Source organism: Prinia subflava, chromosome 3 (assembly GCF_021018805.1).
Source record: "Prinia subflava isolate CZ2003 ecotype Zambia chromosome 3, Cam_Psub_1.2, whole genome shotgun sequence".
In the NCBI taxonomy this organism is placed as follows: Eukaryota; Metazoa; Chordata; class Aves; order Passeriformes; family Cisticolidae; genus Prinia; species Prinia subflava.
Genome location: NC_086249.1, coordinates 9,181,154 through 9,195,512, shown reverse-complemented (window position 1 = coordinate 9,195,512; position 14,359 = coordinate 9,181,154). Strand labels below are relative to the sequence as shown.

The 14,359-nt window shown below is 37.2% G+C and overlaps 1 protein-coding gene across 5 annotated transcripts in view; it reads left to right on the top strand.

The window, feature by feature from the left end:
- USP25 (ubiquitin specific peptidase 25) overlaps positions 1 to 14,359 on the top strand; it is an 88,996-nt gene that overhangs the window by 66,463 nt on the left and 8,174 nt on the right. For 3 of the 5 annotated variants that reach the window (XM_063393890.1, XM_063393888.1, XM_063393893.1), the window contains 7 exons: positions 1,868 to 2,096; positions 3,339 to 3,536; positions 4,853 to 4,992; positions 7,722 to 7,865; positions 9,705 to 9,800; positions 13,086 to 13,264; positions 14,025 to 14,103. In XM_063393890.1, the coding sequence (XP_063249960.1) occupies positions 1,868 to 2,096; positions 3,339 to 3,536; positions 4,853 to 4,992; positions 7,722 to 7,865; positions 9,705 to 9,800; positions 13,086 to 13,264; positions 14,025 to 14,103 (1,065 nt within the window). The remainder of the gene's footprint in view (positions 1 to 1,867; positions 2,097 to 3,338; positions 3,537 to 4,852; positions 4,993 to 7,721; positions 7,866 to 9,704; positions 9,801 to 13,085; positions 13,265 to 14,024; positions 14,104 to 14,359) is intronic. The other 2 variants (XM_063393889.1, XM_063393892.1) reach the window with 2 other exon arrangements.

Sequence of the window (14,359 nt, the reverse complement as noted above, 5' to 3'; positions counted from 1 at the left end):
TGTTTCATCAGCTGTTATTTATTTCCTTCCTTTTGTGAACTTGCTGTTGGGAAACAGACACAGCTGTTTTTTCTGTGGGAGTTCATCTTGGATATAGCAGCTTTGACATACCCGTTCTGCAGCTACTTGTGATGGGGTTGGTGAAGCTCCACTCGTGCTTCATGAGTACTAAGTGTAAACTAAGAAGTTTGATGCCACCTGTGCTTGTGTTGCCCTGTGCTATTAATTACTGTTGATATAATGGCTTATCACAAGAGATGCCTGTTGGCACTGAGCTCACCTGTCCCCTGGTCACAGACTTCTGTGGGGAGCATTCCTGAAAGCTCAGTGTGGATGGATGACAGCTGCTTCTCCTGACTAGGAGGAAATGGTGGGGACCCTTAAGCTGACCCAGTTAGCATGGTTTGAAGTAAAACGATTTAAATTCAATGGGGATTTTTAGTTCCTGATTTTAGAGTAAGCAAATTTTATTTTGACAAAGTCTAAAGAGACACATTTTTTAAAATCAGGATCTGCATACATTTTTGTGCATATATACAGGCTTGCAGTCATTTTAAGGATGACTGCAAGCCTGTGTATTTGCACAAAAGATTTTAAGGCTTTCACACTGGTTTAATAACAGATGTTAAAAACCCCAGAGCATTCAGATTTAAGGACTTGCCAGGATTTCTTCTGTGTATACTTCTTGTGTTTGGGAGATTTAGAGTGCCGTTTGGTCTCTGGAATGACAGGCTGTTTGATTCCAGCTGCTGTGCACTCACTCTACTTTACAGTTCAAGGGGAGTTGCAAACTCTCCAGCACTTGCACATAGCCTGGAAGAGACTGATCAGGTTAAAAATAACTTCAAGGGGTTTCTCCAGTCACAGTTGTGTATTTACGAGGGTTGTAGTACTCAAACGATATTTGCAAAAAATACTGAGTACACCTTGAGTGTGTATCTTCAGTCCACATTGTGACACCAGTACAAGTCAGTTTGGGGTTTTCCATCCTAGCTGAGCTGTTGTCACTGAGGCACCCTGTGCACAGCAGGGGAGCTCAGCTTTCCCTTATATGTTGCATGTGCTATTCCAGCAGGTTAAAATGAGTCAATCACTAAAAAGTTTTTAAAAGACTTGTAACTAAGGAACGACTCATTCATTCTGCTTCTCTCTCTCCTTTGGTTTCCCATTGTTCTTACTAGTTGGTTTACAGGTGTAGCCTGGAATTAATTTTACGCTTATCCTAGAAACTGCTAGCGTCCTTTGCCTCAGGAGGAGGACAGGACCTTTTCAGGTCTTCCATGCTTTATTTAGCTTTTCCTGATACAGTATAAAATACTGGAAAACAGTTATATGCCTGTTCTAATGTAGGACTTCTATTTTTGTGTAACTGAAGCAGATATAAATTTAAATAAATTCTTTTTCTGTCACACAGAAAACACTGAGGTTATTACCTTGAATTTGCATGTGGCTTTCCAGACTTTTTGACAGGTTTGCCAGGGCAGAACTGAAGCAAATCATAGACAGTCAAGGCTGACTTATTTGAGGGGGTTTTTTGGCAGATACAGTGAAGGTAGGAATACTAAGGAATTAAGAAAAGAGGATGTGTGGCACTAAAGACAGCAGAGTAGACATTTATGTTGTACACTAATATTTTTAAGATCTCCTGTAACTAGTAGTGGTAGGTAACATAGTTCCAAGTCCTTATGCCTAGTGGGTTACTAGTTTTACTGGTTTTTCCTCTGTGTTGTGTTTTGATTCTAATTAACTTGATTTCAGTTATTTTTATTTCATGTAGCACTTACTGCTGACATACAATTGGAACTAAATACTGTCAAGGAGGGTTTGACATTTGTTTTATTTTCTGTTTTGTTTTTTTTTTTTTAAGGTTCCTTATAGGTTGCATGCTGTCTTAGTTCATGAGGGTCAAGCGAATGCAGGACACTACTGGGCATATATTTATGACCACCACCAGAACAGATGGATGAAATATAATGATATTTCTGTGACAAAGTCAACTTGGGAAGAGCTGGAACGGGACTCTTTTGGTGGTTACAGGAACGCCAGTGCATACTGTTTAATGTATATCAATGACAAGGAGCAGTACTTGATACAAGGTAATGTTATCAATACAGATTCTGCATGATATAGAATAGCTGAATACATTGGTAAAGCAAACGTCTTTCAGATGGATTTCCAGATTTTTGATATGTTTTTGGTAGTTATTGAAAGTTTTATTCCTGCTCCTAAGTGTTTGTTTTTGTGGGTTGAACAATTGCTGTTCAACCTACAGATCATTAAAGATAATGCCAGTGTTTCAGCATTATTAAGACAAAAAACCAAACTCTTTGATAATTTGTAAATATTTTAGAGAAGGGATTGAAGAACTTTGGAGGGTTTATCTCAAGATTAGAAGAGAAGTATGGAAATAGAGAAATGAGCCTTTTGACATTAAAATCCTCATGTAGCTGCTTTTTTCCCCCTAAGCTTCAGAGCCCTGATACACTCTACTGGAGCGTGGAAACTTGAAAGCTTATGCAGTAAATTGAAATGTGAATGACTTAGCCCTACCAACCACACATCAAACCTAAGTAATACATGGGTTGGGTAATTTTTTTCATGTAGGTCACGTAGGAGTATACAGCTAGAAGGCTTTGTATGGAAATGTTTAAAGAGAGGACAGAGATCCCTTAGCATGAAGTTTTTGATAATTGTAGACAGAGAGCTGTCTGTGAAAGTGTCCAGAGATTCAGTGGAAGGTCATGGAAAATATTCAGGTTCCTGTTTTTTCGTAGGGCAGAAGGCTCAAGTGCTCATTTTTAAATGAGAGCCAATATTACCCTTGACATTCGTAGGCTGCCAGGTTGGTGGTGCATTTGCAGCCTTAGGGTGTTTGGGCCCTGTAGGCTGCCTGTGCCATTCCAATTAAATCTGAGGCCTGCTCACTGTGGGACAATTACTGCTGGTGGATTCCCTGAGATCTGGGTACCCCTGCAGAAACCATTCTCAAAGCAAAAGGAAGATGACTCTAAGTGGTGCACTTATCAAATGGCTTTCTGAATTCCTGCAGGTCCACTCTCCCACTCTCCTTCCCCTTTTCTCTTGGGAAGTTTAGCTGTGTCCAGCTCTCTGTGACAGTAATACAGTTAAGCAATGGTGGGGATTTTGTGAGTATTCTCTGAATGTTCACACAGAGTGCTCACCAGATAGTAAAACCAGTTAAAACTAACACAATTTTGGGAGTCTGGTGTTACACTGTATATTTCTGGTAATTCACTTGAGGCTATCTGCCGAACATACTTGCTACTCTCCTGTCCTATTCTTTCTTTTTCTGAAACTTCTATTTCATGTTACCACAGATGAGTTTAACAAAGAAACGGGGCAGATCCTCGTTGGAATGGACACGTTGCCTTCTGATCTAAGGGATTATGTCAAGGAAGACAATAAACGTTTTGAGAAAGAACTTGAAGAGTGGGATGCAGAACTTGCTCAGAAAGCACAGCAGGAGAAATTGTTATCTCAGATACCCAGGGCACCAGCACCCTCACCTGCTCCAGGTTAGTGCTTCTACCTGTTTGGAAAGGGAGTGGCACCAAAAATCACTGGGGCTTGTGTATATCATTTTACAACATAACAAAGGAAGAAAAAGTTAATTTGTGTAATCTTGAATTACAGCTATTTACTTGGCCAAGGTAGCTGTACTTGAAATTTAGCCTGTTGGGGTGGGTTTTTGCATTTCATTTTTTATTTTAAGAAAATAATTATTCATTGATTCTTCTGCCTTTTACCTCCCAGCTGCCCTGAGCTGGTTTTTTCTTTCTTTTTCCACCCCATAGAAACTGAGGCTTTTTAAGATAGGTTTTGAGGATTTGTTAGTCTGTAAATGATGTATTTCTTCTATTCAGGACAATTTAGTGTGAGACCTGCAGTCACATTTTAAATTAGAACAGCATTTATATCTGAAGAGCAGAGTAATATATTTGGTGCAGTGCCTTGAATAGTTTTAATGATAGTAGGGCCTGCATAAGAAATTACTGTGTGGAAATGAGGGTGTTAAAATTGTGGAAAAGATTCTAACCAGCAACTCTGAGGCCAATGCTTGTAGGAACCTAGTTAGTAAGGACCACTGGCAATTTGAATACAAACCAGAGCTGCCAGGTTTTGGCAACATCCACCTTTTGCTCCATTGCAGTAGGCTGTGTGTGTTACGTGAGTGTAAGAAGTGCAGTGATTTAATGGCATTGTTTGTTTTGCAAACTCTATGGAGAGTTGCTTCATCTCTTGTTATGTTTAGAGTTCACAAACACTTTGAGATTCATGCTATTTCTTTTGTTAGTAATGGAAAGTACAAAATGAATACTTAGTCTGCCAAAACTTGGTTTCATCATGTAAGGAATATAAGACCCTATTTATACTAATAACTTTATTGCTCTCAAATGAAGGAGACTGAGATCTCCCTTAAGGCAGAAAATATAATGCGTTTATTACTTTGCAAAGTGAAAATAAACCTTGCACTCAAGTGGCTGGAGATCATTCCATATGTTGAGTCTGTATCCCACAGAAACTCCAGCTAGAATCTCACATTTGTTCTCTGTCATCCCTGATGGTTGATTGATGAACACCCCTCACTCAAGAGCCTTAATGGGTCTATAGACAGGACAGATCAGTTGTTCCTAATATAAAATCAGGGATCCACTTGTGGGGAGGTGTTTAAAATGACATGAGATGCAGACTGGTGTAAGCTGTGTTTGTGAATTGTGTGACCTACCCTGCATTTATTTATCTATGAGACAGTGATCTAAAGAGAACTAATCAATTTAAAATTCATGCTGATGTTAACACATAAAATTGTTATCTTATTTCTGTCACTAAGTTCAAGCAGGAGAACCAGAGTATTTAGAGCAGCCATCAAGAACTGATATTTCAAAGCACTTAAAAGAAGATTCTGTACAAGCAATCAATAAAGCTTTAGCTGAACAAGAAGATAGAGGTCCAGAAGCCATAATGGATACGGTGAGGATATTTTGAAACTTGAAATACTTGTTTTGCTTTTATTTTGCAAGTGAAAATGACAAAAAAACTGATAAAAGGGTGTGAGTCTGGAAACTTTGAACTGAAAATTGCTTTTGCTTCAGGGACTGTCCAACACTGAAGTCCATCCAGAAACTGTGTACAATGGTAAAGGGTGTAGTGCAAAAAAAATACTGAGATAGGTGTTCTCTGTGAGATTAAAGTGCTTGTCAGGAGTACAGTATATTGTTCAAATTACAACCAGCTGTTTGTGCCCACCATCTTTTAAAAAGGTTGGATGATCCCATGTACTTTTGAGGAGTAAACATTGGCAGTTCATGTAAAAGATGTGAAAAATATTGCTTTAGACATTCAGGTTTTTATCTGGGAAATAGAAGAATATAATTGAGTTTCTTTGACAGACTTGTGGAAAGTAATGTAGCTTTCAAAACTGAGGGGTTTTTCAACAGTATTCTGTAGCTTTAATGCAGATTCACAACTTGACGAAAATCATTTTTTGTGATTCATAGGATGCCTATATTAGCTTAAAATGTTTATAATAATCAGTGTTGGGTGTTTTTGTTTTCACTACAAAGTATACTAAGAAGAATGGGACATGAACTATTTTATGGGTTATTAATGAAAGTAATATTTGATTTTTTTTTTTCTTTCAGCAAATATTTTTGTCCTTCCCTATAAGTAGGTAGATAAATGGCAAATGTGTTTGCCACAAAACTAAGTGCCATTCAAGCAATATATGCATCTGCCTTGGAACTGTATTCATAAATGTACAGTATAGCTCCTTAGGCATCCCTAGTAACCACTGAGGATATGAACAGTTTAGATCTGTGCAAAATGCCTCCCAAGATCAGCTGTGAATCCTCATTAAACAGAAGCAGTCTGGCCCCCAAATACCTTAAAATCTTTGAAAATTATGTGACAGCTTGTTGGCAGTCTGTTGATCTGCTGGGTTTTCCACTCCTCCTGTGGTGTCAGGAAGGCAGGGAAGGACATTTCCTGTGCTAAACTGAAATTGAAGCTAACAGGGAAACTTATCTAACTCTGGATAAAAAGATGTTCTGCCACTAAAGCCTTAGGCTGCTGCATCTTGGCCTTTTTTGGGTTCTCACAACAGCTTAATGAGAGGCTGTTTAATACATGTTACTCCAGCTGAAAAGATGGCTATGAAGGTACCAAAATGCACGATAAAATGTCTTTCATAAGGCTGTTCTCCTTCCTGGGTTTGTGGGCACCATCCCAGTGGGATGTGAAAGAATCTTAGACTTTTTTCCATGGATCAAGTGTTGCAGTTCAGGATAAGGGCACTTGGGCAGCTTTGGGACTTTACAAGACTGTGGCTGGGGAACACCATGATCTGTTTAATGAGACAAAAGGAAAAAAAAAACCAAACCATGCAAACATTACTTAGAATTAAGTGTACTTCAGCTGTTAAAATGTAAATTTCTAATTAGTCTGAAGGTATTCTGTTAACATTTCAAAGCTGTTCTCTGTATCCCCAAATTTCACTTTTGCTGAATTGTGCTTCCTTCTCAGTGTATCAGCATGTTTACTAATTATTCTGCTTCCATATGCATTCAGACATGCAGGCATATATTCCATTACTTCACTTTTTGTTTGTCCATTTTTAAAAGAAGGAAAGCCAACATCAGCACATGTAACAGGATTGTAGGTTATTCACCACATGTCATTTTGTCCAGTTTATGCCTTTTGTCCTTTTTTTCTGCCCTCTGATTGCACAGCCTTCCTTTGTATTTGTATGTATTTGGTATAAATAGATACTGAATGTGTTTTTGGACTCTTTGGTAAAAGGTGAGGCTATTGTTACAGTTGCAGAACAAGCAGCATAGCACTTCGAGATTGCTTGGATTAGAGTCAAGGTTTAAGTTCTGCAAATATTGCAAACTGCCTATTATTCAATGATAGACCATAGGAGCCAAGATTTGACTCCACTGTTGTTTAGAACTTAGTTAAACATACCAAGAATTTTAGTGATTAGGATAATTTTCTCCTGATTTTCTGTTTAATTACTCTTCTAAAAAATAAGCCAGTTGAATGTAATGCTCCTTTAAGTATTCTTTAAAATATCTTGGTTGTTAGAGGCTTTTTTGTGTATATTTTTTTTTTCTCCCAGCGCATCGTGAAATGTTAGCTTTTCATTTGTTTCTATCCTTTAGTGTGACTTCATCAGGTATTTCAGATATGAAGTATCTGACCTGGCCCTCTTCAAGGCCAGACTGGATGGGTCCCTGAGCAACCTGATCTAATGGGTGGCATCTTTAGGACTAGATGATCTTTGAGGTGCCTTCCTAAACTATCCTGATATTTTATGATATACTTAGTAATTTTGGGGTGAAATGTACAAAAAATGGTGATTCACAGACTCATTCTTTGCCAAGTAACTTAAATTTGTAATAGATATTAGAGTTGTAATACTAGTGTACTAACCTATAAAGATAGACTTAGTGAATAAAGAACAAATGAAATAATTTTAGTAATTGTGGCTTGTAATTTTGTTATGGCTAGTAATTTTAAAATGTACTGCTTAAAAAATTATAGGTATCACTTATATTCTCTAATTAGATACAGTTTCTGAATTTTTTCAGATTTTCAGCAGTGGACACCATTGTACTAGATCAGCCTGCCAGTTTGCATCTCTCCATAATTTTACTGTGTTTTCTGGTGATGATTATGACGATTCTTTTTTTCCCCAGACACGTACTGATGGTGGTTTTCTTCTGCAGAGCTCTGGTAATGCCCCAGCTCAAGCAGCTCCTCCCCAGCGAGTGGTAGAGGTGGCGATCCCTGATGTAGGGACTTTTGTCATTGAGTCAGAGGAGGGGGGTTATGACGATGAGGTACCTCTGATTGCAGTTGTGTGCACCGCTCCTCCTCGGGGCTCCTCGTGCTGCCTGACCAGAGTTTTTGGCATGTTTGCACACTGTGACACCTAACAGACTCGTGCAAAGCTGAACGCTTAGCCATTTGTGATCTTGAACGTTTGTGGTGAAATATGGAAGGAAAGCACTACAAGCTCTAATGGGGCACGCTTTGCATGGTACCATTTACACTGGAGGTGGATTTGTCTCTTCAGCTGTGGAGGTTGAATGTTTGTGTTAGGCCAGGTAACCTTCAGAATGCTGGTGATAGACTGACTGCACACCTGCTGCATTATTTAAAAGGTCCTGTCCTCGGGACGGTGTCCTCAGACAGGACACTGAGGGATGTTCTTAATGTTTGTGCTTTCTTGTCACTCCAGTAAAGCTGATGTTCAAGTCTGACCTCTTATTTACCAAGGTTACGCTTTTCAGGCTTTGGAGATGAAATTAGCCATGGAAATAACTTGAAACTGATATGTCTGGTAGAATTGAATCTTGCAAATCTTAAAAATAATTCGGGCTCAGGGTGGTATATGTAGCTGCTACTACCTGAGGAGTAATTGAAAGGCCCATTGTTTTTCTGAGAGACATTATTTTGTGCTGCCCAATTTCAGCAGAAAGCAACACTGCTGGTCATCCATCTGCCCTGCCTTGTCACTGCTTACTGCACGTTTGTTCTGGCTGGGAATAGGGTTGGTGCAGCCTGTGTTCTCAGGGCTCTGAACATGGGTTCTTGGGGCTCTTTAGCTTCCCTAGGCAAATGGGTGTTTCAGGTCATTCTGCCCTGGAACTGTGATTGGTTATCACTGGGAGGACGGGGTGGGGAATAAAATGGTTTAATTGACATCATCACACTGAGTTTAGCTTCTCACAGATGTGTAGTCTCCACCTTAAAAGAAAGGGGGATTTAATCTCATATAATGACCTGCTTGTTTGTTTGTTTTTACTTTTGCCCCCATGCCATTGTTTTTCTAGAGGATAACTTTCTTGCCTGTTTCCCTGTTCATTTTGTGAGTGTATTCACTTCTTTAAAATGGTTTTATGTGTGGGAGACTTGTAGGGAGTTTAAGATTCTTCATTGTTTGTTGCTGTGCCAGCAATACCTTGAGCAGGGAGAGGAGGAGTGTTTTCCTTTGCTTACAGATAAAAAAGCAGAAAGGCTTTTCTGAGTAGCTTGAATGTATCAAATTGTGTGTAAGTGATGTGAACAGCAGTGTGAGATGTCTTGTGTTGGGCTTGGTGTTTGTTAATTGTTTTGGGTTTGATGTTTAAGAAATTGTCCGCAGATGCTTCAGGGTTTGATTGCATTTACAGCAGTGAGTCTCTTATTTTGACCTTGAAATATGCATAAAATACAGGTGGTTAGTTTACCATGGCTTTAGTGCAGTATATCTGAAGTGTGATTGGGTGATTTTTCTACCTGAAACTTCTTTTTTTTTTTTTAATCCTTAGATGGCCATGGGTAGCACTCATTGAGTGTGTAGTTTCTGCTTGGTACTAATGCTGAATTGTGCATGTTCCTTTCCTGCCAAGTTTGTTCCATGTAACTTTTTTTTTTTGACACAGTTTTCTTCCTTTTTTTTTTTCTTTTTTTTCTTTTTTGTAAGATTCCTTTAATGTTGTTACAGTAGACCTGTATATACACATGCCATGATTTGATTTGCAGAATATGCTCACCAAATCTGTATTGAAATGTGCCATATCAATGTATGCATGCATTAAGTTGCTTTTTCATCTTGCATGAGACTAAAAGCATATTGAATTTAATCATTAAAATATTAATCATTCAAAACTTTTACCTTAAATCCCTTGTGGCAGGTCATGCTGACCCCGAACATGCAAGGTATTATCATGGCTATAGGTAAAGCCAGGAATGTTTATGACAGGTGTGGGCCAGAAGCAGGGTTCTTTAAGGTACAACCTTTTCTCCTCTGACTTTTCCTGTTAGATATGCTACTCCCTCTACCCCTTTGTGTATATAAAGTCTTTTACAGCATTTATACATACTTGTCTATATTAGTCCTTCATTTAGATATTTCTCCCTTGAGAAATAGACAGATATTTGCCCTGTTGATATCAGCAGCTTACATACCTTTCTGATTTTTAGTTTTATAATAATAGTGGTGAGTAACATAATAGTAACATGAAACCTAGATATGTAATCAATAAAAATATGGGGTTTTTCTCCTGTTAGTAATAAAACCTGTGCCTTTGCTAGACTGTGGGACATCAGGTTTTTTACCCAGGTACTTTTAGTCATTTGTTATTTATTTCAAAGAGATGTTCTTGGTTTGCACTCCTTAAAAGATTTTTAATAAGTGTAAATTGCTAGCTTTTGTGTAACTGCATGGGTGTCAATACTATTTATTTAAGCAGTTTTTTATTACTGGGAATTAGACATTAGGCGTTTTACTGTGATTAGTCTTCACTGTGTGACACCAGATTTAAGAATGTGTTCATTTTCTTAAATTCACAAACTTCTGAGCACCTTTAGCTTGTGGCCTTTTGAATTTTCAGGGTATTAGAAAGGGAATTGCTTTGACACGATGTAAAATCCTCTCCAAAGTGATTTGGAGAGGAGAAAGAAGTTTCTTGCTTGTCACTGAGCAGCAGTCTGTTTGCTTTTTAATTGTTATGGCGTACTTCCACTAGAAGAAGTTCTAAAAGCCACAAAACCCCCAAATGAGCAAACAAACAAACAAAAATCCTAACATGACCAACAAAAAGTTCTGCAACCCCTTGGTAAGGCAGTTGAAACCTCATGGATTGGTTGGTTGTTTTGTCTGTTTGCATGGGTGTCAGAAGTGGATACTTAGAGAAGGGTTAGAACGGTGATGGGTTTGCAGGGCTGTCTCTGTTAATTGTGCCTGAGCTCAGGGAATGGAGAGACACCTGCCACAGCCTCTGTTCACTGAAACTGGGTTTGTTTGGCATTCAGTGCTGGTTGCTTTTTTTTTTATTTTTCCAAATATATTAATGAAAATATGTCATTTTTTTTTTTAAGTTGAAAAAAATCCTCATTTGATCAAATCACTCCTTACCAGAAAGTTCAATTATATCTAATTATATTTTTTAAATATGAAGGGTGCTTTGATAATTTTAAAAGAGAAAATTACTTCAAAATAAAATTATATTTAATGTTTTAATTATCAGAACAATGCTCAGTTGAAATGATTTTCAGTCTTTAATTTTGAATCTTTAAACATTTTGGCTTCATGGAGGCAGAATGCCTTTGAGTGAGAAAACGTTTTGACAAAGGTTCCTTACTCACTTTCTGCTGAATTGTGTTTGCAGTAGCTTAGCAGAGGTGAAACATGAATATGAATATGAAAATAAGAATATTGAAGGAATACATTTGTATGAATGGATGCAGATGAAGTGGGGTTGTATGGGAACAAAATTTTTGTTTCGGCATGTATCAGATGAAATCTCACTTTTTCCCATAACTTGCTATAAAAGCTTCTGTGATGTCCTTTAATGCTGTTACTGTGTTCTTTTATGTGTTTTCAATTAAATTAGTATTTTTCAGAAAACTGGGGGGGGTTTCTATATCTTTGTTTTAATGTTACTCAGGTGAAACTCCTTTGGTGTGGGTCATTGCTACTGCCAAGGTTTCACTCCCCTTCTAGATCTCAGGTTTAAGGCATGGCTAACATTCAGATATTTCTTGATCAGTGATCTCTTCAAATCACCATTCTTTAACCTTTATAGACAACTTGCAGAATGTTTCCTTTAAGATCTTTGTATAATATTCTCAGTGAGAAAATGAAAGTATATAATATTTTTTCTACTGTCTCTTTTTCTGTGTAGAGAAATAGTGTTTTCTTTTCATTTTGTGTAAGATTTCTGAATCTGTAGAATACCACATTATTTTTAAAATTACTATAAAAATACAGAGTTCCTGTTGCATTTTTTCCTACTTCTAAGTAATTACACAAAAGTTAAATAATAGCAGTTTACTTTTCTTTCCTTAAAAAACAAGGTTTAATTGTTAGCCATGTTTACTTACTAATGGTAGAACTTCTGATGGAAGGTCATAGAAACTCTGTGGCTTTTGGCTTTTATAATGTTGTCCTGAGCAACCTTTTTTACGGTAATGGAAATCATGAGTATTTAAAGATATTGATGCAGAATGTTCTCCTAAGTTTGAAAGGTCTCCACATGCTCAGTGTTTAAACTTCTATGACTATTACTCTACATGTTTAGTCCTGAAACAAACTGTATTATTAGCAGAGGATGGGAGCCCAAATTTCTGACAGTTAAATGTCAGGTATTACAGCATAAAGGTGTTTGAAATACTGAACAGGTTTTTGGGCTTTTTTTGTGACTGCTTTGGTTCTTTATTTTGTACATACATTGTGTTGAAACTTTGCTAATGTGTTAGGAAACCATCTGATCACCTCCCTGTTTTCAGAGGGAGGTTATGGAATGTGTGTTAACATTTGTCACAGTTTTTCTAATTCTTTTTCTTGTTGCTCCTGTTCATGCTGTATAGTTTTAGTAAATAAAATGTAATCAACATATCAAATGATGTTAATTAAAATCTAATGTGCTGGCAAAGCTGGAAAAGTAAATTATTCTGATGAGCTCTAAAATTTCTCTAAAATATTCAGAGAGGCAGCATCCTGCCCTATAGGGCAGTACTGTTGATACTGAATTATTATTTTCTTCAGATATCCTATAATTTCTTTTTGATTGAAAGACATATTTCATTCCCACTTAGTATCTTCCAAATCATACATGTTCACTAAAGTTTCTGTAGGGTATTTTCTATTCATGTCTTTGCATTTAACCATATATTAGAGGTACTCTTTTTACCTTATGAGACTTTAGAAAATTTCTTAAGGTCAAATGTCTGAAATTTTATACTTGTCTTGGTATTAAAGAAATTTCTCTAAGGATTGGATAAATCTCCTCTTAGGGAAACATAGCAAAGGAGTGGAACTGCTCTTGAAGGGAAGGTTTACTTGGGATTTTGTCAGGCTTAACTGGTGAGAGAAAGTACTAATTTGACAATTGATCTGTGGTTTTGTTCATTTTCATTTTAGAAACGTAGTTTAAACGTCTTAGAAAGGTGGTCTGTGGAACTGTTAAAAAATTTTATAGACAAAACACGATGGCACATAAAGTGTCTTTTGTCTGTGGTGTTTGAGTTAAAAGCCAGAAGGAATGAATGTCTATTTTTTTTCAATCATGTAGGCAATTAAATTGGAATACACACGTCTGCTAAAATTAGCCCAGGAAGATCCACCACCTGAATGTGATTATCGTTTGCGTCATGCAATTGTTTACTTCATCCAAAACCAGGCACCAAAGAAGATAATTGAGAGAACATTACTGGAGCAGTTTGGAGATCACAATCTCAGCTTTGATGAAAGGTAATAAGATCTACACATCTCATTTCCTGTGTTCATGAATGTTCTCTGATGTGTGGAAACACCCCTTCATATTTGGCTGTGTGCTTGGCTTTATCTCCTAGTTAATAGCTTGCAAGTTTACTTTGTAAAACAGATCATTTTTATAAAAATCCCTGTTAAAAGAGTAATGAAGAAGTTGAATTTCTATTCATCTAAAATAAGTAGAAATGCTCAGTGTTGATAATTTTGCACTTAAAGTTCTGTAACTTCTTTCACTGTGTTTCCTCACTGCCCTGAAAGCCAGCAGTAGAGATCAAAGCCTTTCCAACTGAGTGAGTGACTGGCTTGAGAGCAAGACAATGTCTCTCTTCCACTCAAAATTCCATCTACTTACTTATATAAATAGGTAAATTAAAAGTTAGAAAACAATCGTATTTCTGTGTAGGGAATGATCTTCTAAACTTCTGCAAAGCAACTGTCAGGGAGTTTCAAAGTATTTGAAATTTAAAATTAAAAGAAAGACTGAACAATGTCACAATTTAGTGAAATAAAAGAAATAATCCTTTAAATAGCACAGGCCTCCATCACACATACTTCAAAAGCGTTCCCTCTCCTGCTGATTATACCAGGCGTAATAAAATGTGCATTTTCCATGGCATTTTCATACTGGTTTGCATAAGGCTGTAGCTTATACTGTTTGAGGCACCTGTCTTTGTGAGGATAATATCCTCTGTGAATTTCCAGTAATATTTCATGATTTTTTTTTATTGCTTTTTGTAAGGTGCCGCAACATAATGAAGGTTGCTCAAGCCAAACTTGAAATGATAAAGCCAGACGAAGTAAACATGGAGGAATATGAGGTCAGTATTTCCTATGCTTTAAGTTGTAATGTGAAATAGTTATCAGTAAAGCTGAATTTTGTCATCACAAATTTCTTCTTGTCTCAGACTGAGAAGTTAAAACTGGCTATTTATTTAAAGACCCCTTATTTGTCCAAAGGCTGCTCTTGAGCTGAAGCTGTTTTTTCCCCATCTGTAATTCCAGTGTTTGAGCCATAAATAAGTGTCAGGTTGGAATCTGTCCTTACTTTGTTAACGAGGCTTGACGTCACTAACA